At 44.5% G+C, this 22333-nt stretch overlaps 1 protein-coding gene across 3 annotated transcripts; it reads right to left on the bottom strand.

Moving 5' to 3' along the window:
* Nucleotides 1-5513: 5513 nt before the first annotated feature.
* pex6 (peroxisomal biogenesis factor 6) lies at nucleotides 5514-18693 on the bottom strand. 3 transcript variants are annotated; one of them, XM_056586636.1, is made up of 18 exons: nucleotides 17540-18693; nucleotides 16806-16966; nucleotides 16335-16412; nucleotides 16029-16137; nucleotides 15640-15770; nucleotides 14868-14976; nucleotides 13147-13349; nucleotides 12574-12760; nucleotides 12240-12310; nucleotides 11970-11984; nucleotides 11292-11409; nucleotides 10129-10334; nucleotides 9496-9557; nucleotides 8803-8911; nucleotides 8459-8575; nucleotides 7917-7994; nucleotides 7423-7562; nucleotides 5514-7340 (listed from the first exon to the last, which is right to left on the bottom strand). In XM_056586636.1, the coding sequence occupies exons 1-18, from the start codon at nucleotides 18644-18646 to the stop codon at nucleotides 7204-7206; spliced, it is 3138 nt and encodes a 1045-aa protein (XP_056442611.1). In that variant the 5' UTR covers nucleotides 18647-18693; the 3' UTR covers nucleotides 5514-7203. The 3 variants fall into 3 exon arrangements, with proteins under 3 accessions (XP_056442611.1, XP_056442610.1, XP_056442613.1); XM_056586635.1 differs by having other exon boundaries at nucleotides 5515-7340; nucleotides 14868-14979; nucleotides 17540-18692; XM_056586638.1 differs by lacking the exon at nucleotides 11970-11984 and having other exon boundaries at nucleotides 5515-7340; nucleotides 12234-12310; nucleotides 14868-14979; nucleotides 17540-18692.
* Between the last annotated feature and the right edge of the window lie 3640 nt (nucleotides 18694-22333).

The raw sequence follows: 22333 nt of genomic DNA, 5'->3' as shown, positions 1-22333 counted from the left end.
AGTGTTGCAAAACTTTTTTTTACAAGGTGTTGAGTTTTCGAACCCAGACTTACAAGCCTTTGAAACATTTTTTTTCAGGTTTGAATTATGGCAGGAAACTGGCTCCATAGTTACCTACCCGACCAGGTCTGAGGGCATTGATGAGACAGACCGAGGAGGGCGATATAAAGTCCAACCGGTGAGATAGTCTGAACAGTCCCAAGATGTCTCTCGCGGCAACCTCCAAACACTGCGATCATGGCTTGGATCGCATCAATATATATATAATATATATGTATATACACACACATATATATATATATATAAACATATTATGGCGAGCAGCAAGGGAATGACAAGACGAGAGGCCAGGGTATTGGTTAGTTACAACTCTTGTGCCCCATACACCGCACGACACGAAGGTCGCCTTAATTACCACATACAAAGAACAACAAGACACACATGAACCCATGGACATGACTGCCTCTGTGACGGTTTCCGGTCCTGCAAAATCCCCCCCCCCCCATCAACCACACACAGAATGTCAGCAGTGAACCAGACCCAGGGGGTCGCTATAAGTCCTAACCGCTAGTAGTATCCCAGGATCCTTTTAGGCAACTCGGAACACAGCTGTGATTGCCACAATGTATGTAAATAAATATAATAATGAATGAAGGTCTTAAAATTCTACTGTGGGGGTAAATTAGTGGAGCTCTTCATCCTCTCTAGCTCCTCATGTTCACTAGCTCATCATGTTCACTAGCTCCTCATCCTCACTAGCTCCTCGTGTTCACCAGCTCCTCGTGTTCACTAGCTCCTCATCCTCACTAGCTCCTCATGTTCACTAGCTTCTCATCCTCTCTTGCTCCTCATCCTCACTAGCTCTTCATGTTCACTAGCTCCTCGTGTTCACCAGCTCCTCGTGTTCACTAGCTCCTCATCCTCACTAGCTCCTCATGTTCACTAGCTCCTCATGTTCACTAACTTCTCATCCTCACTAGCTCCTCATGTTCACTAGCTCCTCATGTTCACTAGCTCCTCATGTTCACTAGCTTCTCATCCTCTCTAGCTCCTCATCCTCACTAGCTCTTCATGTTCACTAGCTCCTCATCCTCACTAGCCCTTCATGTTCACTAGCTCCTCATGTTCACTAGCTTCTGATCCTCACTAGCTCCTCATGTTCACTAGCTCCTCATCCTCACTAGCTCCTCATGTTCACTATTTCCTCATGTTCACTAGCTTCTCATCCTCACTAGCTCCTCATCCTCACTAGCTTCTGATCCTCACTAGCTCCTCATGTTCACTAGCTCCTCATCCTCACTAGCTCCTCATCCTCACTAGCTCCTCATGTTCACTATTTCCTCATGTTCACTAGCTCCTCATCCTCACTAGGTCCTCATTTTCACTAGTTCGACATGTTCACTATGTCCTCATGTTCATTAGCTCCTCATGTTCATTAGCTCCTCATGTTCACTAGCTCCTCATCCTCACTAGCTGCTCATGCTCACTCCTCTCCTCATGTTCACTAGTTCCTCATGTTCACTAGCTCCTCATGTTCACTATTTCCTCATGTTCACTAGTTCATCATGTTCACTAGCTCCTCATCTTCTCTACTTCCTCATACCTCATTCCTCAAGAGGAGGACCCTGGCTACTACAGACTAGTAGAACAAACTGGTGCCACAGCGGTCTCTACAGAGCACACTGGTGCTGCAGAACCACATCTGTCTGCCATAAAGGAAGTTGTGCTGCCACATTGCCCTCTACAGAGCACACTGGTACTGCAGAACCACATCTGTCTGCTATAAGGTGGAGGTAACTCACCTTAGCCATGGTTCGGGTCACCACATATTCCCTCCTTCCCCCAGGCCTCCCGACAGAAGATGATTGTCCGTTTGATAATAAGTTATCTAATGATTAATTATTAAAGAAGCTTTTCATTGATTGATTGCCAGGTCTATGCTGTCAAGCTCCACAGTCATCACTGAGTTGTTTTGAGTGTCGTGGCAACAGGTAAAGGCCGGGATTGGCTGGTGTTTTTTGTTTGCAGTGAGAAGTGCTGAGTCACCAACCCTCCTATTATGTGATCCGCACTGAAGCTTCTGGTGGCTCAGGAAACACTCGCCAGCTGATATATGTGCCTGTGCTTCCACGGCAGGGCATAAGCTAACAAATGTGTGGGGTCAATTGGTAAGAAGTAATTTGTGTGTTCCGTGTGCAGAAGTAGAAGCGTTAGAGCTTGGCTGGATTTGACTGAATGAAGCGTAGAGGGATGCGATGGATTTTCTCCACTTCATTGGGACTTATTGTTAGATTTTTGGAAAGTAAAATATGAACTGTATTTCAGAACGTCAGTGAAGACTCCTGATGTATTTAAGGCAAGTTTCTGTGGGTAAATTAATGTTGATTGTATTGCAGCAAGAGGTTTCTATTTATATATACGTATATTAGTTTACTTGATGTTTATTGTCTGACATTTCCATTGCTTACTGAAAGGAGGGACAAAAAACGAATTTGTTAAAGTTACTGTTCCCTTCCAGTACCAACACAGTTAAGGGTAAAGAGTTTAAGGGTTATAGTGTTTGGTGTTAAGAGTTGAAGGGTAATGTTAAGTGTAAAGAGTTCAATGGTTAGTGTTTGGTGTAAAGAGTTTAAGGGTTAGTGTTCAGTGTAAAGAGTTTTAAGGACAATGGGTTAGGGTTACAATACCAGTCCGGGGGATCAAACCATTGTACTACATCTGTTACATATATAGTTAACAAAACCATGTACCCATTCTGCAAGAGCCTTTAGTGGCGTGCCACCGATGTAAACAATAGCAATAGAGCACTGTGTAGACATTCTGTTAAGTACTTGTCTGGCGATTTACTGTTATTAAGTCCACTAACTCCGTACCGACCGACACAAATTGATTCCAAAAGTTGATTTGCCGTTGTTTACAATTGAGGCTGGGGAACGCATACTTAATGCCCTTAAGCATATCGGTACTAGGCAAGGTTTCTGAATAATTCTATTGGTAACAGATGTTTAACAGATGTTTGATAACCCAGACAGATTTTGTCGTTTAATGGTACTGGTGTCTCCTGTAAACAGTTTAAGGTAGTAGTAGTGTTTAAGATAAAAGAGTTTAAGGGTAGTAGTGCTTAGTGTAAAGAGTTTAATGGTTGTTGTGTTTTGTATAAATAGTTTAAATGTGGGAGTGTATAAGGGTATAACAGGTTATTTTATTTTTTTAAGGGTTTAGCAGTATAAGTTTGTTTTAAGAGTTTAAGGGTAATGTTAAGGGTAAAGGGTTAGACAGTTCCTTCAGGAAGTGAGGTTGGGGGTCAGAGATTACAGAAGTCTTTGAGTGGATAGGGATGTGCGACACCAGAGAGAATGACATGAGCCTAAGGAATAGCCACCAATGCTGCTGTGCTACATGTAGCATGAGGGGCTAAGGCTCAACAATGCTGCTGTGCTACATGTAGCATGAGGGGCTAAGGCTCATCAATGCTGCTGTGCTACATTTAGCACAAGGGGCTAGGGCTCAACAATGCTGCTGCGCTACGTTGAGCATGAGGGGATACGGCCCCACAATGCCCGTCAACATCTAAACATTGCTAGATTTCTCTCTGGCTGGTCGAGGTGTGCAAGAACAGCAGAAAGTCAAACAATTGGCCGTTCTTCTTACTGTAGATGTGTTAGGTGTAGGAGCACTGGGTTCATTTTCAGGTATTTTCCGGCTGTATTCACAGGGAACGAAAGAGTGACAGCTTTAATGGCAATCCTTATTAGTTGATCATTATTATTGATCTTCATCACTGCTGGTTGTTATTCGTAGTTAACCATGTCTATCATAGCATTAACTAAATATGAAATGTAGTCAGTAGCCACGGACCAATGAATGTTGGTCTAACAGGACATTGTTTATAATCAATGTGATAATTGTGTTGTTAATCTGATGACATCTTCTTAGATGACCGAGTTGTTAACCAGATCACTGTGTTGTTAAAGAGGGATCTCAAGGATTTATATGTAAATGTAGGTATCTTTAGTCACTATCTAGCGCCAACAGAGGTTACACAACGGTGATGGAGCCTAACGCCCACTTATGCAGTATTATGAATGTCACGGATTCAGTGTGGGTGGCGACACTGTTTGCATCTCAGGAAGAAATTTAATTTTATTGCCATAGGTGTCGCCAAAGACAACAAAACAAAAATCTTCAAGATCACCTTTTTATTCTGATGATTTGTTAATCTGTTGATTTTTGTTATTTGATTAATGTGTTAATCCGACCATCATAATGTGATGCCTGTGTGGTTATTCTGACAGTTATATTCTGATGACTGTGTGGTTAATCTGACAGTTATAATATAATGCCTGTGTGGTCAATCTGACAGTCATATTATGATGCTTGTGTGGTTAATCTGACTGATATAATCTGATGACTGTTGTTAAAGAGCCACTCCACTATTTTAACACATTGAGGCTACCATCGGGGAAGTGGGAAGAAGTTCTTAAGGGTTTTCTGCTGCTTTCTGCTTTATTTTGTGTAATAAGAAATAACTAAATAGGTGACAGTTGGCAAAAACGCAGGACTGACATTCAACCCCCCAAAAGATTGGTAGCAGCTTTTATTATCTAATTTCTTTCATAAAAATCTAAATACACAGATTATACTAGAAAAATGCACAAAGTCCTTCAAAATGGTTTGAAATTGTATTGAATTTGTGTCTTTACTGTATATGTTTAGTACTGTAGTAGTATTGTATATCGTGCAAGTTTTGTGTTAGTACTGTAGAGTTTTTCTCAGTATTGTAGCAGATGAGTCAGTCCTGTAGCAGATCAGTCAGTCCTGTAGTAAATATGTCAGCACTGTAGTAGATGTTTCAGTACTGTAGATGTGTCAGTACTGTAGTAGATGTTTCAGTACTGTAGTAGATGTGTCAGTACTGTAGTAAATGTTTCAGTACTGTCGTAGATGTGTCAGCACTGTAGTAGATGTGTCAGTACGGCAGATGTGTCAGTACTGTAGATGTGTCAGTACTGTGGTAGATGTGTCAGTAATGTAGACGTGTCAGTACTGCAGATGTGTCAGTACTGTAATAGATGTTCAAGTACTGTATTGCACGTGTCAGTTCTGTATTACACGTGTCAGTACTGCAGCAGGTGTGTCTACTGTAATAGTACATCTCTTGCAGGTTTCCTAAGGGCACTCTTCTCAGGAGCTGGCTCACCAAGTCGCGCCCCCGCCTGCTGCTGCTGATCGCTGGGCTGAAGCGGCCTCAGGTGACCCTGATGCGGAGGAAAAGGATGAAGAGAACAAAAGTAGCCAAGGCCACGTAAGCGGTAAATATGAGTCCTGTGTCATGGAGGGGAGGTTAGGGTTAGGGTTGGCAACCAAGGCCACGCAGGTGGTTAATATCAGTCCTGAGTCATGGAGGGGAGGTTAGGGTTAGGGTTGGTAACCAAGGCCACGCAGGTGGTTAATATGAGTCCTTTGTCCTGGATGGGAGGTTAGGGTTAGGGTTGGTAACCAAGGCCACACAGGTGGTTAATATGAGTCCTGGAAGGGAGGTTAGGTTTAGGTAATGGAACGTAACTCAGGTACATTAAGTGTGCTTCTTGTATACAACCTAGTGGTGCAATAACACCAATCCTTGGCACTAAATGTCCTTTTGTTCCAGAACCTGCAGCCGCATGGCCCATTTCACCTGAGGCTTCAGGAGAAGGTATCCTCCTGGGGGACTCCAGATGTTCTTCATGGACCCCTGGCAGCCAGGAGCCAGGAGCCCGACTCACTGGACGAAATCTCTGCTCTTGTTCTCACTGGACTCTAGTTAGTGTGGCCTGTGCATCATCCCAGCATATACCATCTTTGGTTGACCTAAGATGTTTGTTTTATACCACCTTCCCCAAGCAGAATGCCGACACACTGTGTCAATGCTGATAAAAGGCAACCAATGGAAACCCCACTTCTAAAACAGTTCTAATCTATGAAAACCGTTTGATTGATCAAATCTGACACAAGCTAAGATGTTGCTGAGAAGAGTGGACATTTTGACGAAAACATCCTTGGTACTATGTTGAACAGCATGCTAAATCTTATTCTAAATGAGGCACTTGGTTGAAAAGTGTGACGTAAAAAATATTTGAGATATTTACCTATAATAAGGGCAATCTTTCGAGAGACAGAATACATAACTCTTCTGTCGTAACACGTTGACATGCTCTTCATTGAGCAGTCTCACGATAGCTAATCTGCTTCCATGGCATCTCAAAGGACTGAAAAGGTATCCAGTCTCCTGATAGCACATCAAGCAATCTTAATACAGAGGGCCTTTAACTTTAGGAAACTGATATTTGAAGATTTAAACATGGTCCACTGATGCTGTACAGAATATTTAGTGTAGAGAAACATGGTGTGTGTCTGGCTGTGTAACCTGATGTATTGATACGAGTACTGTCCTTATTTCCTCTGTCTTCTATAGCAAAACCTGTGTGGTCAGATGAGCTCCGCACCAATGTGATCAAGTCACAGGATGTCTCCCACCAATGAAAGGACCCTTTCTTGCAGTGTAGCATCGATAGGGTTAGGGATGATATATGGTACCAGACCCTTAAATAGGGTTAGGGATAGGCTTACCCTTTAATCATTTCCACTGTGAAGTAAACTGGATGTCTAGTGATTAATTTGCTGTGTCTGAAACTTTAAACATTAAAACTTTGATTGTGGTTCATGAGTTTATCCCCATAGTGTGGTGTTGCGCATACAGAGATTTTATTAATAATATTATTTAATAATTACTTACATTAGGTTTACAAGATTCAAAACACATTCATACTTTGCATAAATTAGATTGCATAAATTAGATTTGCATTTCTATTGACATTTTTAAACGGTGTGAATGAAGAAAATGATCCCTGAAGGATAGCAGGACTATATATAATGCAGTATGCTGCATTATATGATAGAGTATACTGCATGATATGATGGAGTATACTGCGCGATATGATGGAGTATACTGCGCGATATGATGGGGTATACTACATTATATGATTGAACATACTACATGATATGATAGAGTACACTGCACGTTATGATGGAGTATACTGCATTATATGATGGAATATACTACATGATATGATGGATAAGTCAGGCTAGACTGGTATCCGCTGACTAGTAGGTCGACAGCTCTTCCCCGTTCACCTGAATGCTGTGGGACGTTATTGGGAGGGTTCATTTGGCAGTGAGTTGCTGCTGAATGTTTTGGTACTTGAGAAGCTCCTGCTCAGAAACAGATGGCTGGAGGTCCTTCAGAGCCATGGTGAAGTCCTCTGAGGACAGCACAAGTGGGGAGTCTTCCGTGTCCAGCCCTGGGAAAGAGAATTATTTTACTCTCAACTTTTAAAATAAGCGATTTGTTAGATCCCTACGGTGTTGAGGTTCCAGGCGTACCGTCGGTGATGAGCAAGATCTTCCTTCTGACGGCTGCAGTCATGGCTTCAGAGCAGAGCGCATAGAGGTCTGCCCCGCTCAGCTGGCTTGGACATCCATCCACCACCACCTCCAAACTAACATCAGGGTCCAAGTGGAACCTGACAAACAATAATCAGCCACATAGGTAACCAAGTCTGGATTAAGTCATCCACACATGACACTTTTTTTGTGCTATCTTGGAAGAGTGGAGTGAGACACACCTGTATGACTTCAGGGTCCACGTTAAGTTTTGCATGGTGGATTTACAATGTCCTAAAAACTGAGGGTTCATTAATTCAAATACAGTCATAGGCTGTAAGCTGTAGGGTGGCTGTAGGGTTTAGCTGTAGGGACCCTGACTACTAAAAGTAGTTTAACCCTGACCCTAAAAGTTGTCAGGGTCATATCCAATTGAACATTCCACAGAAAGCGCTTTTCTGTGGTCGGTTGTTTTCAGATTTCTTGAGACTTACTTTGCAGTGATCGCCTTGAGGACCTGGAGTTTAGACTCTCTGTCTGAGTTGATTCCAACATAGACCAGCTTGTCAAACCTGGAGAATAAACATATTCTGCTTTAAAATCTGAGTTTTTTTATTTCTTAGGGTAAGGGGCACAACTCTGGGGTTAAAGTTAGGGGTACAACTCTGGGGTTAGGGGTACAACTCTGGGGTTAGGGGTACCACTTTGGGGTTAAGATAAGGGTAAAGGGTATAACTCTGGGGTTAAAGTTAGGGGTACAACTCTGCGGTTAGGGGTACAATTCTGGGGCTAGGGGTACCACTTTGGGGTTAAGATAAGCGTAAGGGGTATAACTCTGGGGTTAGGGGTACCACTTAGGGGTTAAGATAAGCGTAAGGGGTATAACTATGGGGTTAGGGGTACAACTCCGGGGTTAAGGTTATAGGGGATAGGGGTTCAAGTCTGGTGTTAGGGGTACATCTCTGGGGTTAAGGTTATAAGAGTTAGGGGTACAACTCTGGGGTTAAGGTTATAGGGGTTAGGGGTCAGGGTTCACCTGCCAGGACGAAGCAAAGCCTGGTCCAACAGGTCCGGACGATTTGTGGCCCCGATCACAAAGACCCCCCTGCTCGAATGAAGAGCATCCAGCTCGGCCAGCAACTGGGAGACCACCCTGTAACACATGCACACGCCCACACACACACACACACACACACACACACACACACACACACACACACACACACACACACACACACACACCTGTAACAGGTATTTGGCATAGACAGCGATAGATATGGCAAAGCTAGATAGATATAGAGAAAGCTAGACACATAGAGGGTCAGGTAGGCCGATTTACGTATATATCCAGAGATAGAGGGATCTATGGAGAGAGCGTACCTGTCCATGACTCCTCCAGAGTCTCCACTGCGCCCCCTGCTGGGGGCCAGAGAGTCCAGTTCATCAAAGAACACCACGCAGGGAGCAGCTGTCCTGGCTCTGGAGAACACTAGAACACAAATATGTGGAAGACTTAACCCCAGTCCCCTTACCCCTCACCTTAACACATTACCCCTCACCTTAACACCTTACCCCTCACCTTAACACCTTACCCCTCAACTTAACACCTTACCCCACGCCCCCTAACACAAACATTAATACCTAAACCCAAGTCCCCTAACCGTAATACTTAACCCCTCACCATAATACCTACCCAAAGTCCCTTAAGCGTAATACTTAACCACTTACTCCTCACCTTAATACCTAACCCAAAGTCCCCTAACCGTCATACTTAACCCCTTACCTTAATACCTAACCCTAAATCCCCTTACCTTAATACCTAATCCCACGTCCCCTCACCCTTATACCTAACCCCAGGTCCCCGATCCCTTATACCCAACACAAAATCCCCTTACCTTAAAACCATCCCAAAGTCCCCTAACCCTTATACCTAACCTCAAGACCCCTAACCGTAATACCTAATCCCAAATCCCCTAAACCTTAGCCCAAACATTACAATTATTAATAATAATATAATTGTAATAGAATTATGTTCTGAGTATATTTAAAGGTGTAAGTAAGTAAATAGCACACCTTCTCTGATGTTCTCCTCACTCTGCCCAACAAACATGTTGATGAGTTCAGGGCCTTTAACACTACACAGACAGAGACACAGACAGAGACACAGACAGACACACAGAGACACAGCCAGAGACACAGAGACACAGAAAGACAGAGACATAGACACAGAGAGACCCAGTGACAGACAAACAGAGTCATAGAGTCAGAGACACAGACAGACAGACAGACAGACATACATAGAGTCAGGAAGACGGACACACAGAGACAGAAACAGCAACACAGACAGATAAAGAGTGTTAGATTGTTTACTCTGGCACACGTCGCTAGATAATAAGTCTTATTCAATTGAATAAGAAGAAGGGACCATAAGCATAATAAAGATAAAAAGGCAGGCCAGACAGCCTGCTAGTCCCGTACCGGGGTTGGTGATTAGGTCTAGTTCTGTGTTAAATATAATGAGGGGCTCAGGTTGGGCTCAGGTCAGTGGGGCTCAGGTCGGTTGGGCTCAGGTCAGTTGGGCTCGGGTCAGTTGGGCTCGGGTCAGTTGGGCTCGGGTCAGTTGGGCTCGGGTCAGTTGGGCTCGGGTCAGTTGGGCTCAGGTCAGTTGGGCTCGGGTCAGGTGAACTGGGGTCAGTGCGTGTTCACCTGAGGAAGGTCATGGAGCACTCGGTGGCTACGGCCTTGGCCAGCAGGGTCTTGCCGGTGCCGGGGGGTCCGTAGAGCAGGAGGCCCACCCGGTGCAGGCCTAGGGAGAGCAGCTCTGGCCGCTGCAGGGGCAGCTGCACCGTGTTCAGGATCTCCTGCTTCACGTCCTGCAGGCCGCCCACCTCCTGCCACCGCACACTGGGGATCTGGACACACACACACACACACACACACACACACACACTATGGTCATCACTGTACATCACATGACACTATGGTCAGTCCCTCCAGAAACCGCGATTATGCGATCGCATAATTCAACGTATAATCAGACAAAGTCTGCATATTCATGCAGGGGACGCATTTTTTCAAATATGCCGCAATTTCACCACATAAATTGCAGATTTCCGCGCAAAATATGCGGGGCTTGCATGATTTCATAATCCCCGCATTTTCGTTGCGGAAATGACTGCAAGTTCCCGCAATTTTTGCAAGTTCCCGCAATTTCATCGCATAAAATTGCATAAATATGCCGTATATTTCACCGCATTTTTTAAGAAAACGTGCCGCATAATCAAGGATTTTTGGCCGCAACAATCATCAGCATTTTTCTGGAGGGACTGTATGGTCACTGTGGCAACCGTCCCAGGACCTTGAGGTTACGGCGGTTAGCAGGGTAGGGAGATGTAACGTTGAGCTAAACCTTGACGTTACAGAGTAATCGTACCCATATGTTATAGTGTAACGAGTGTTGTTATGTCGCTTCTCACCATAGGTTGTCAAGGGTTACCACGTCGGTTTGATACCGAGTCCCTGTGCCATGTAGCAGGCCTTAACCATCAACACGCAGCTATAACTATGCACGCCTTTGCATAGTTAATACACTATACACACACTATTATAGAAAAACTGTATTGAATTATTGCAGTTATTGAGAATGACTCTATTACTCTCAAACACTAACCCCATCCCCAGTGACGATCCTGGTGTGACACCACTCATATTGAAGGATTCTAAAGATGAATAATCAACACAAATATTGCCTACAAATAAAGCTAGAACGAAAACATATCGGCTATAAACATTAGTAGAATAAATATGTAATTAGACCGAGTAAAGACATCAGCTATGAAGGGTCTCAGTAGGACCGATGGGCGGGCTACCTTGGGGGCACCGACAGCTCTGGCCCTGCAGCCCTGCAGCCTCTCCAGGGCCGAGGTCACGTCCTGGAGCTCCAGGCTCACCCCGCTGGAGCAGAGGTCCACCTCCCACTGGCCAGCACTGCACACACCACAGCATGACTCCCCCCGCGCACCCAGACTGACCCTTAGCCTAGGCACGACTAACCCAGACTAACCCTTAGCCTAGGCACGACCAACCCAGACTCACCCAGACTAACCCTTAGCCTAGGCACGACCAACCCAGACTAACCCTTAGTCTAGACATGACTAACCCAGACTAACCCTTAGCCTAGGCATGACTAACCCACACTAACCCTTAGCCTAGGCACGACTAACCCACTCACCCAGACTAACCCTTAGCCTAGGCACGCCTAACCCAGACTAACCCTTAGTCTAGGCATGACTAACCCACACTAACCCTTAGCCTAGGCACGACTAACCCACTCACCCAGACTAACCCTTAGCCTAGGCACGCCTAACCCAGACTAACCCTTAGCCTAGGCACGACCAACCCAGACTAACCCTTAGCCTAGGCACGGCTAACACACACTCACCCAGACTAACCCTTAGCCTAGGCACAACCAACCCACTCTAACCCTTAGTCTAGGCATGACTAACCCACACTAACCCTTAGCCTAGGCATGACTAACCCACACTAACCCTAAGTCCAGGCATGACTCACCCCGACTAACCCTTACTCTAGGCTTTACTTACCCCAACTAACCCTTACACTAAGCGTGATTTACCCATTTATTTATTATTTGTTAATACTCGTCTCAATGCATATAGTATATAATGTAATATCTCAGGATATACGTATTTATTATCATTATAATAACTTCTAACGGTTTCCTTTTAACCTAGGCTAATGTTCATATAACATAGGCTAATGATGTTCATATATCGTATGTGTATGTCCCCTACCAGCTATGCAGAAGTCTTGTGGTGGCTGCCCTCCCTGCTTCAGCCAGCAGAGAGCTCAAATCTCCAAGAACCAAACCCTGGGTAGAAACACATGCAACACGTTATACAAATGATGTACACATAATATACACACATTATACACACTATTCAACACGTTACATACACACCTAAACACATTATAGACAACAGGCTCGGCGTTCTACGAGTGTGTTGTTAACTTAGAGGTGTGCTTTGAGAGGCGTTTCTAAGAGTGTGTTGTTAACTTAATCGCGCTCTATGACTATGTTGCAAAGTTAGAGGTGTACTTGAGAGGCGTTCTGAGAGTGTGTTGTAAACTTACAGAGGTGTGCTTTGCCAGGTACTCAAGGCTAACGTCCCTTCCCAGAGGAAGCCCCAGGGTGAGGCTAGCCAACATGGCTCCTCTCTGTTCCTCATTAGGGCTCTCTATCGACACCTGGTGGACAAACGCTGCCATGACGTCTGCAGAAACCTCCCGATGTCGGCTTACTGTTGCTATGACGACAACTCTAGCGCAAGGGAAAGATATGGTCCTGATTGACAGAATATATTATGATAAACAACGTGCAAACACACACACACACACACACACACACACACACACACACACACACACACACACACACACACACACACACACACACACACACACACACACACACACACACTTCGCCAAATAGAAGAGATAAATCATGATAGCAACAATGTGAGATATAACTGTGTTCTGTATGTATTTTTACATAGCCTAAATATATTAAGGAGGCCTGTACCAATGATATGAAATGTCTCTCAAACCAATATGTCTCATCGATTATTTAACGTAATTGATCATATATGGTTACCTGGTATAGCAACTTATAAGCAGCTGGTAGAGGATATATTACACAATAGTTACCTGGTAGAGCAGCTGGTAAGCAGCTGGTAGAGGGCAGCCTGCACCCTGCTGTCCTCATCACCACCCCCTCTTGGCGGGCCGAGGAACTGCAGGTTCCTCAGCAGAAGTGCGCAGGGCTGGAGAGACTCGGCCTTCTTGAACACGCTCTTCATCTTCACCTCACAAGCAGCCGTCGTGTCCCCACACACACTAACACACTGGACCTGGAGACCAATGATAGTTAGCATCGTCCCACACGCACATGATGTGTAGCGTCACCCCGCATACACAACCAATACATGATGTGTAGCCTCACCCCACATACACACCAATACATGATGTGTAGCCTTACCCCACATACACACCAATACATGATGTGTAGCGTCACCCCGCATACACAACCAATACATGATGTGTAGCCTCACCCCGCATACACACCAACACATGATGTGTAGCCTCACCCCACATACACACCAATACATGATGTGTAGCCTCATCCCACATACACACCTATACATGATATGTACGAGATACTTTTTGGAAGGTAAATGAGATTTTGGAAGGTAGAAAACAGAAAGACACTTATAATAAATAGTAGAGACTCAGCTAGTTGTCCTGACCGATACATAATACGTAATACGTAACGTAAATGCCCTCACACCATAAACATTCATATCGGGGGCCAATAATCATCAGTGATGCATTACATGCCTACTAGTCATAGTTATAGTAGTACCTTAACAAGGTATAGTTAGTACAGTGTTCCCACTCTTTTGAGCTTGTCATTTTCCAGGTATATTCAAGGACATTTTCTAGAACCTTTCCGTCCTCACAGTCTGAACAGTAGGCCCCTAATCTCTATTGAAAGAGCAGCATGACAAATGCTTTGTTTTTTAATCAATGAGAGCTGGGAACCAATCAGGGAGTCGTATTATTACCCTAGACGTTGAAGCAGAATATCGGTCAAGAATATTCCGGAATACCCAGTTTTGCTAATCGGTTAATCACCCCGAAAAAAAAATGTATGCCAGAAAAATAGAACGGCATGGCAGTAAGGGTTAGAGTGACAGCTACAATGACCTGCTTAGGGCTAAGCATAAACACAGAAGTGTTTTGTCTGCCATTACCTTGGCAGTCAATTGTGTAACTCTTAGTGGGTGACTGAACATAGACATGAACTACATGAGAAATGGTCTATAGTGTTATTTTTTTCCATGTCATGTTCAGGACATGGAGTCATGTCCTTTTCCATGTCCGGAAACGGGAAAGGACGCGTTGGAACCCTGATTTACCAGGTTAAGTTAGTAGTATCATCACCAGGTGAGATTAGAATACCTTATCCGTTATAGGTAGTAGAACCACAACCAGGTATAGTAAGTAGCATCCTCACAAGGTAAAGTTAGTAAACCTTAACCATTATAGCTAGTTGAACCATAACTAGTTATAGTTAGTTGTTCTTCAACTAGGTAGTTAGAAACCCTCAACCAGGTAGTTATTAGTACCTTAACGGTAGTTCAAAAACCTTAACCAGGTGAGGTTTTTAGCATCTTAACCAGGTACAGTTAGTAGCATCTTAACCAGGTACAGTTAGTAGCATCTTAACCAGGTACAGTTAATAGCATCTTAACCAGGTAGTTAGTTACATCTTAACCAGGTACAGTTAATAGCATCTTAACCAGATATAGTTATAAGCATCTTAACTAGGTATAGTTAGTAGTACTGCAACCAGGTTTAGTCAGTACCTCAAACAGCTGAAGGTGGAGTCGTCTGCAGGCGGCTCTAGCAGATGTCATCTTTCCACATCCTCTTGCTCCCTGGAGAAGGATGTTACATCGCCCCAGAGCCACACCGCTTCTAGGACCCAGTGGTTATGGTGGTGAGAGTAAGGAGGTGGTAGTAGGAGTGGTATCAGTACTGGGGGTAGTTGTAGTAGTAGTGGTATCATTACTGGTGGTAGTAGTGGGATCATTAATGGTCTTACTAGTTGTAGCAGTAGTAGTAGTTGTGGTACAATTGGTGGAAGTATTCAAGGTACAATTTGTGGAATTGGTGGTAGCATTTTTTGAATTGGCCTTATTAGAGGTCGTATTAGTGGTAAGATAATTGGTAGCATTGGAACTATTGGTAGTCATATTGGTCATAGAATTTGTATTATGGTAGTAATATTTGTGGATGTTTGGGTGGCAGCATTGGTGTTGGTTGTAGTGTTAGAATTGTGCTCCTACTATTTACGCCATTGGTGCTTTTTTTTTTTACAAAGATGTTAAGATAATTGCTCGGTAAAAAGGAGGATATTGGGGGTAGTATTGATGTTTGTTTTGGTAGTAGTATTGGAACTATTGGTGGTAATATTGGGATTATAATTGGCACTATGATGGTCATATTTGTGGGAGTATTGGTAGTATGGATTGGGTGGGACTATTGGTGGTAAGATTGGTGGTCGTATTAGTGGTAAGATAAGTGGTATTTATGCTACTATTGGTGCTAATATTGGTGGTGGTATTGTTGGCTAACCTGTTGTTGAAGTGTGGTGTAATGATGCTGGTGATGTGGTCCACACTGCCGGTGAGTCCTGCGGGAGAAACACTGGACCACAACGAGCTCCCAACGCTGCAGAACGGTACCAGGCTGCCGGTGGCGCCGCCCTGCAGGAAGACACGAGAACCAACCGTCAGAGCTTTACACGGGCCACGTGACCTACATGCCTAACAATATCAGCTCAGTTTATACTACAAACTCAACAATAGACCAGGACTTTTTAACAGTAGAACATTTAACATTTAAAGCTCTACTGTTCAAAAGTTAAATTGTATACAGTAGAACTATTATCACTTTAAGGCTGTACTGTTCAAAAGTGTTATGGCGCTCGTCTTAATTTGAAACAGTAGGACTTGGGGTTTCACCGTGTAGAGTGAAGTATGGTGCTTGTCAGCGAGGTAAAGTCCTGTTTGCTCCTCCTCTCCATCGCCAGGACCAAACACCTTAGTCACCTTGAAGTACAGCACCACCCCCCTGGAAGAGATACCAAGCAGGGCCTCAGCTATAGCCATTACCTACTCAATATAATAACTATCCCTAAAAAAAAAAGAAAGTTATCCACAGCGACCCATCTTTCTGTTGTAGTTTTATAAACTGTACCATAAGCTCTACCTTAAACGGTTTGACGACATATTTATTCTTCCACAAAAGTGGTTTTGTATATTTCTTACCTCTGATGTGAAATGCTCTCCACCTCTCCTGTATAGTTTTCATCTGAGATCGCCAGGACATCTCCCGCTGACACCAGCCTGAAAACAAGTCCAGAAATCATAATAATGAGCAATATTGACATTACGTCACAGAGGATAGCTGGGTTGAAGTGGTGCGCTAGCATGCTTTCATAGCAGACCTACCTAGCTGTGGTGAAGTGGTGAGCTAGCATGCATTCATAGCAGACCTGCCTAGCTGTGGTGAAGTGGTGAGCTAGCATGCATTCATAGCAGACCTGCCTAGCTGTGGTGAAGTGGTTAGCTAGCATGACATCATAGCAGACCTGCCTAGCTGTGGTGAAGTCGTTAGCTAGCATGAAATCATAGCAGACCTGCCTAGCTCTGGTGAAGTGGTGAGCTACCATGCTTTCATAGCAGACCTGCCTAGCTGTGGTGAAGTGGTTAGCTAACATGCCATCATAGCAGACCTACCTAGGTGTGTTGAAGTGGTGAGCTAGCATGCGATCGTAGCAGTGGTGAGCATCGTATTGTGGGGAGCGGACCGGTTCAACGTGCAGCTTGCTGGCGAAGTGAGGGGAGGCTGAGAGACAGAAGCTCGGAGACCCCCGGATCACACTGGAGTCATTCCATCTCTGTTAAAGTTAAACATCATGCAATGATCACGTAGAGTTAATCACTGTAGAGTTCAACACCACAGAATGAATCACCTTAGAGTTAGACGCCATAGAGTAAGACACCATAAAGTTAATCACTGCAGGGTTCAACACCAGACATTTTATTATTATATAACTAAAGGCAAACTGAGCAAATTTGTTATTTCAGAAGAGTGTATCAAACTGGGTGCCCTTCATATGACTCAGTACCCATGAAGTAGCTCTCAGGTTCAAAAAGGTTGGTGACCCCTGCTCTAGAAGTACATACCTGTCTGAATTGATTAATTCCAAAGGCCATTAGATGTACAGAAAATTATTCTTTATAAACATATCTCATCAATAGCAATACATTCATACAAAAAAATGATAACGTCATAAGTGATTTTTGACAGGGGTCAAGTTTGCAAGGCAGGTTCATGTTGTGGACCTGAGATGTGGCACATGATGATGCCCCCTAGGGCCCCCAAAAGGCTAGGGCCGGCCCTGGAGTTCAAACATAAGCATTATGTAAACATCAACAAGTTAAACCAGCTTTTAAAGTGAACGGCTCACCTTTATCCTCAGGGTCCTGTTGGCCGTGGGGACCGTCTCCCCCCCTGACAGATTGAACCAGTGAGTCGTGGAAATTAAACCACTAGTGTCATTCAAGTGGAGCTCCAGACTTAAAGGCGTGAGATCCATAGCCAGCAGGGAGGCTAGGCGACCTCCACGGGGGAGAGACACATCAATACTGTTTTGTGGTTTCAGCTCAGACAGCACCACCCATTCGTGATTAAACAGCCCAAGTTTCATAAGCAAATTCTTGCTCACAAGAACAGTACTATCCAAATCCTGTCCCCGAAAATCTGTGTCTTTTAGCAGAGGCAATAAATTGGCTACTCGGACGTCAACTCTGCCCTCCAAGGCCTGCAGAAACCCGGAGAACCCAGAGGTCAGAGCCTTCTTGTTGGCCAGCAACGAGCTGCTCCTGTACAGGCTGTTGGAGAAATGAGCAAAGTCTGAGACAAACAGTTTGGTCCGAGGTTTGGCCGGGGAGAGGCAACCTGGAGGCTCCGAGAGGTCCGACACCACGATGCATGAGCTGGCCGTGATCCTGCCCTGTCTCACCGGGCTACACGACAACACCACCAGGTCCAGGAGGAGCTGTTGGACCTGAGCCCAGTTGTCTCCGAAAAGAGGATGGTATGGCAGCAACAGTTTGTCCCCTTCCCGGGCCAATAGTGTCTGTCCATCCGACGCAAGAACCTGCAGCCCAGTGGAGAAATTAGCCGAGCTGGCCCATTTAAAACTGTGTTTAGACTTTGCTCCGATCACCACTTTACTCAAGAAAGAGGTTGGGAACAACCGAACCGCCCCCGCCGATTTATGCTGTAGGTCGTGATGTCTGAGAAAGAGCCGGGACACCAGCAGGATGATCGGTTTGTTTCGGTCTTCTGGTCCAGGGCTGTCATCCACTGTTGGATGTGCACAAAGTAAAAGTCTGGATTTACTGCGATTCTTCTGCTGTCCCACGGTGAACAGGACAGTCACAGAACCGGAATGCACATCTGTGTATTCCGGGAAGGCATATTGAAACTGTGACTTATTGATAAGAACGTCAAAAGGGTTCATGTGTGTTGGAAATGTGTCCAAACACGACAACACTCCATACGTTGCCATATTAAATGACGCGAAGCCGAGGTTCTTGGACACAACTATACTGAACCGTAGTACCATTGCACATGTGGACCTCGGTCGCCACCTAGGCCTCGGTCTAGGTATGACCATGACACCTCCCCACATGATCCGTAGGGGGCGACAAAGGTCCTCAACTTATCTCCTTCCAGCTGTATTCGGCGTTCGTCTCATTAAAGGCTAAGTGGTCATCATCATTCATCCCTGGGTCGAGCTGCAGATATCGGAACATATGACTCACCAGCATCAAAGAAAGGATTCACTAATAAAAGGAAAAGCATTTGGTCAACGGACGTCTGCTGTTGTTATTTCAAAAGGTGACTACATCTTTTGAATGCATTGTCTGGGTACTCCTATAGGGTTATGTGTTTTGAATTAACAAAGCTTACCAGAACGGTGGAACACTGCACTCACCAATGCCATGCCAGAGCTGCCAGAAGTCCTTGTTCCTAAAGTTTGGTCCCAAATGGAAGTAGATTGGAAGTCCATATGGCTCTATCACAGTGGCTTATTCAGACTCCCAGGGGTTAGGGTACCTAAACGGGTGATCCATCCGGTCTCTGCTTGTTCCCTCTGTCTGGCGGACCAGTTGGAGTTGCTTTGTAGGACACAGAATTGAACAGAGGGCATCCCATGCTGTATGTATTGGAGAGTTAGCGAGCAGTCGGTTGTACTGTGGCACCTCACTTTGGATTTCTAGGCTGATGCGTTGCTGTCAGAGTCCTCGCTTGGCCCACATAGCCGATCCAACAGGCTTAGGGTTGTAACCCTATAATGATGTATTGATCGGGGTTAGGGGTGTTACCCTATGATGATGTAGTGATCGGGGTTTGGCTTGTAGCCCTATGATGATGTAGTGATCGGGGTTTGGCTTGTAACCCTATAATGATGTAGTGATGGGGGTTTGGCTTGTAACCCTATAATGATGTTGTGATCGGGGTTAGGGTTGTTACCCTATAATGTAGTGATCGGGTTAGGGCTGTAACTGATGATGTAGTGATCGGGGTTAGGGTTGTAATTACAGCCCTTACCCTCACCCCATCATTATAGGGTTAACCTTGTCATGATGATCGGGGTTAGGGTTCTAACTTTACAATGATTTATACTATAATATAGTTGAATACTTGATTCTGATTGTCAATAACATTCAAATGCTGTGCAATACATTGTATAATAATCGCTGAATCAATGCACTACAACAACGGTCTAATACTACTGTAGGCCTACTAGGGACCAGATGTTTAATTGAAAAGCAAAAACAACAAGCTAGTAGCACTGTAGAATTGTATTTTTAAAAGCAGCTGTCAACAAAAAACAGCAGCCAATTTGATTCATGTTTAAGATATTTTTTTGTTTATTACATTGTTTTCAGTTACGAGACACCCTGTCGTTGTTTATCCTTACATAGAGATTAGGGTTAGAGTTGTAACCCTATAATGAAATGGTGATTGTATGTCAGTGGCTTTGGATAAACGTAATGCTGAATGATTAAATACCCCTTAATATGAATTGACATGACAACCACACAGGTCATGTCAATCCGTAATGTTGTAACCATGACCACCACACAGGGTGTAAAATCTGTAATGTTGTAACCATGACCACCACAGAGTGTACAATCTGTAATGTTGTAACCATAACTACCAGACAGGGTGTATAACTAATAATGTTGTCATCTTCACGTTTAAAATCTCACTTCAATATTCCTTCATTGGATTCTGATGGGACTGGATAAATAGGTCATTCTGGTCTGAAAATGATGATTTATAGATAATTTTACAGTAGGGCGGAAGAGTGGGAGAGAACAAGTGAAGACACAGATTTCCACAGGACCAGTACTTTACTTGACAATCAAGAGTCACCAACTACATCGGCCACAAGAGCAGCAATCCATCACATATCGGACTCAGTGGTGAAGCCTGTTCAGGTCAGAGCTGACTCAGAAGTGAAGCCTCTTCAGGTCAGAGCTGACTCAGTGGTGAAGTCTGTTCAGTTCAGAGCTGACTCAGTCGGAAAGCCTCTTTGGGTCAGAGCGGACTCAGTGGTGAAGCCTGTTCAGTTCAGAGCGGACTCAGTGGTGAAGCCTGTTCAGTTCAGGGCGGACTCAGTGGTGAAGCCTGTTCAGTTCAGGGCGGACTCAGTGGTGAAGCCTGTTCAGTTCAGGGCGGACTCAGTGGTGAAGCCTGTTCAGTTCAGAGCGGACTCAGTGGTGAAGTCTGTTCAGTTCAGAGCTGACTCAGTAGTGAAGCCTCTTTGGGTCAGAGCGGACTCAGTGGTGAAGCCTGTTCAGGTCAGAGCTGACTCAGTAGTGAAGCCTCTTTAGGTCAGAGCTGACTCAGTGGTGAAGCCTGTTCAGGTCAGAGCTGACTCAGTGGTGAAGCCTCTTTAGGTCTGAGCTGACTCAGTAGTGAAGCCTCTTTAGGTCAGAGCTGACTCAGTGGTGAAGTCTGTTTTATCATGCGAATATAAACAGGCAGAGCCAACACAGCAGGTTTACAATTTGCTTTGCAAGATAAAAATAAAGATGTCTTAATGAGAAATGCTTCTGTTATATACAAGAGGATGGTCACATGCTCCCTCCAAGGGTAGAATCTCTTATCTTAAGCATAGCCAAGCATTCACTTCAACCACTGACACTATGGGATTGAATGGAGAGAACACAATAATTTAAAGGTAGTCTTTCATACGTACAATTATTTTCCCCTCACCACTAAATAAATGGTGGTATATTGCAGTATACACTGTGAATTATGTGTGTATCTATGCACAGGCTGTGAAGCGAGGATGCCAGAGAAACAGCTCCTTAACCCTAAAAATAATCCTGACACTAACATAACCCTAACGCACATTAACCAACACAAACACTATAACACATTATCTAACGCTAACCCTGACACGGTCATAACCCTGACAATAACATCACCCTGACATTAACATAACCCTGACAATAACATAACCCTGACACTCACACTAACATAACCCTGACACTAACATAAGCCTGACACTCACACTAACATAACCCTGACACTAACATTACCCTGACACTAACATTACCCTGACACTAACATTACCCTGACACTAACATAACCCTGACACTCACACTAACCCTGACACTAAAATAACCCTGACACTAACACTAGTCCTGACACTAACATAACCCTGACACTAACATTACCCTGACACTAACATAACCCTGACACTCACACTAACCCTGACACTAACATAACCCTGACACTAACATAACCCTGACACTCACACTAACCCTGACACTAACATAACCCTGACACTAACATTACCCTGACACTCACACTAACACTAGTCCTGACACTAACATAACCCTGATGCTACGGCCACACTGCACGCGTTACTCGCGTTAAGAAACGCGCATAACGCTTGATCATTGTGTGTCACAAAAATAGTTCAACGCGAGTCTGAGGTAGGAAACCCAAACGCCGCCGTATTTGGGTGCATGATAGAGTTTAGATCGAGTTAGATTAAATAATCTCGGATATAAATAACAATTGATTGGCTATCGCGGCTAAGCGTCACACGTAGGCGCGTCAAAAGTTCAAATATTTGAACTCTGCGCGTTGGTGCGTTTACGTGGGTCATTACGTGCGTATGCCGCGTCTAACGCCACTAACGCGCCGCTTTAACGCGTGTAACGCGTCT

This window comes from Gadus chalcogrammus, chromosome 3 (genome assembly GCF_026213295.1).
Source record: "Gadus chalcogrammus isolate NIFS_2021 chromosome 3, NIFS_Gcha_1.0, whole genome shotgun sequence".
Taxonomy (NCBI): Eukaryota; Metazoa; Chordata; class Actinopteri; order Gadiformes; family Gadidae; genus Gadus; species Gadus chalcogrammus.
Note: the sequence above shows the minus strand (reverse complement) of the source record. Positions and strands in the feature narration are given on the sequence as shown.

Bases quoted from the DNA above. Each gene is read 5' to 3' on its own strand.
- pex6 (XM_056586635.1), bottom strand. From the start codon at position 18,646: ATGGCAACGTATGGAGTGTTGTCGTGTTTGGACACATTTCCAACACAC. The intron at 12,761-13,146 runs GTAACTATTGTG...CCCTTGCGCTAG, and splicing joins CTTACCAGCTGCTCTACCAG to AGTTGTCGTCATAGCAACAG. The intron at 7,563-7,916 runs GTAAGTCTCAAG...ATTGTTTGTCAG, and splicing joins CTCAAGGCGATCACTGCAAA to GTTCCACTTGGACCCTGATG.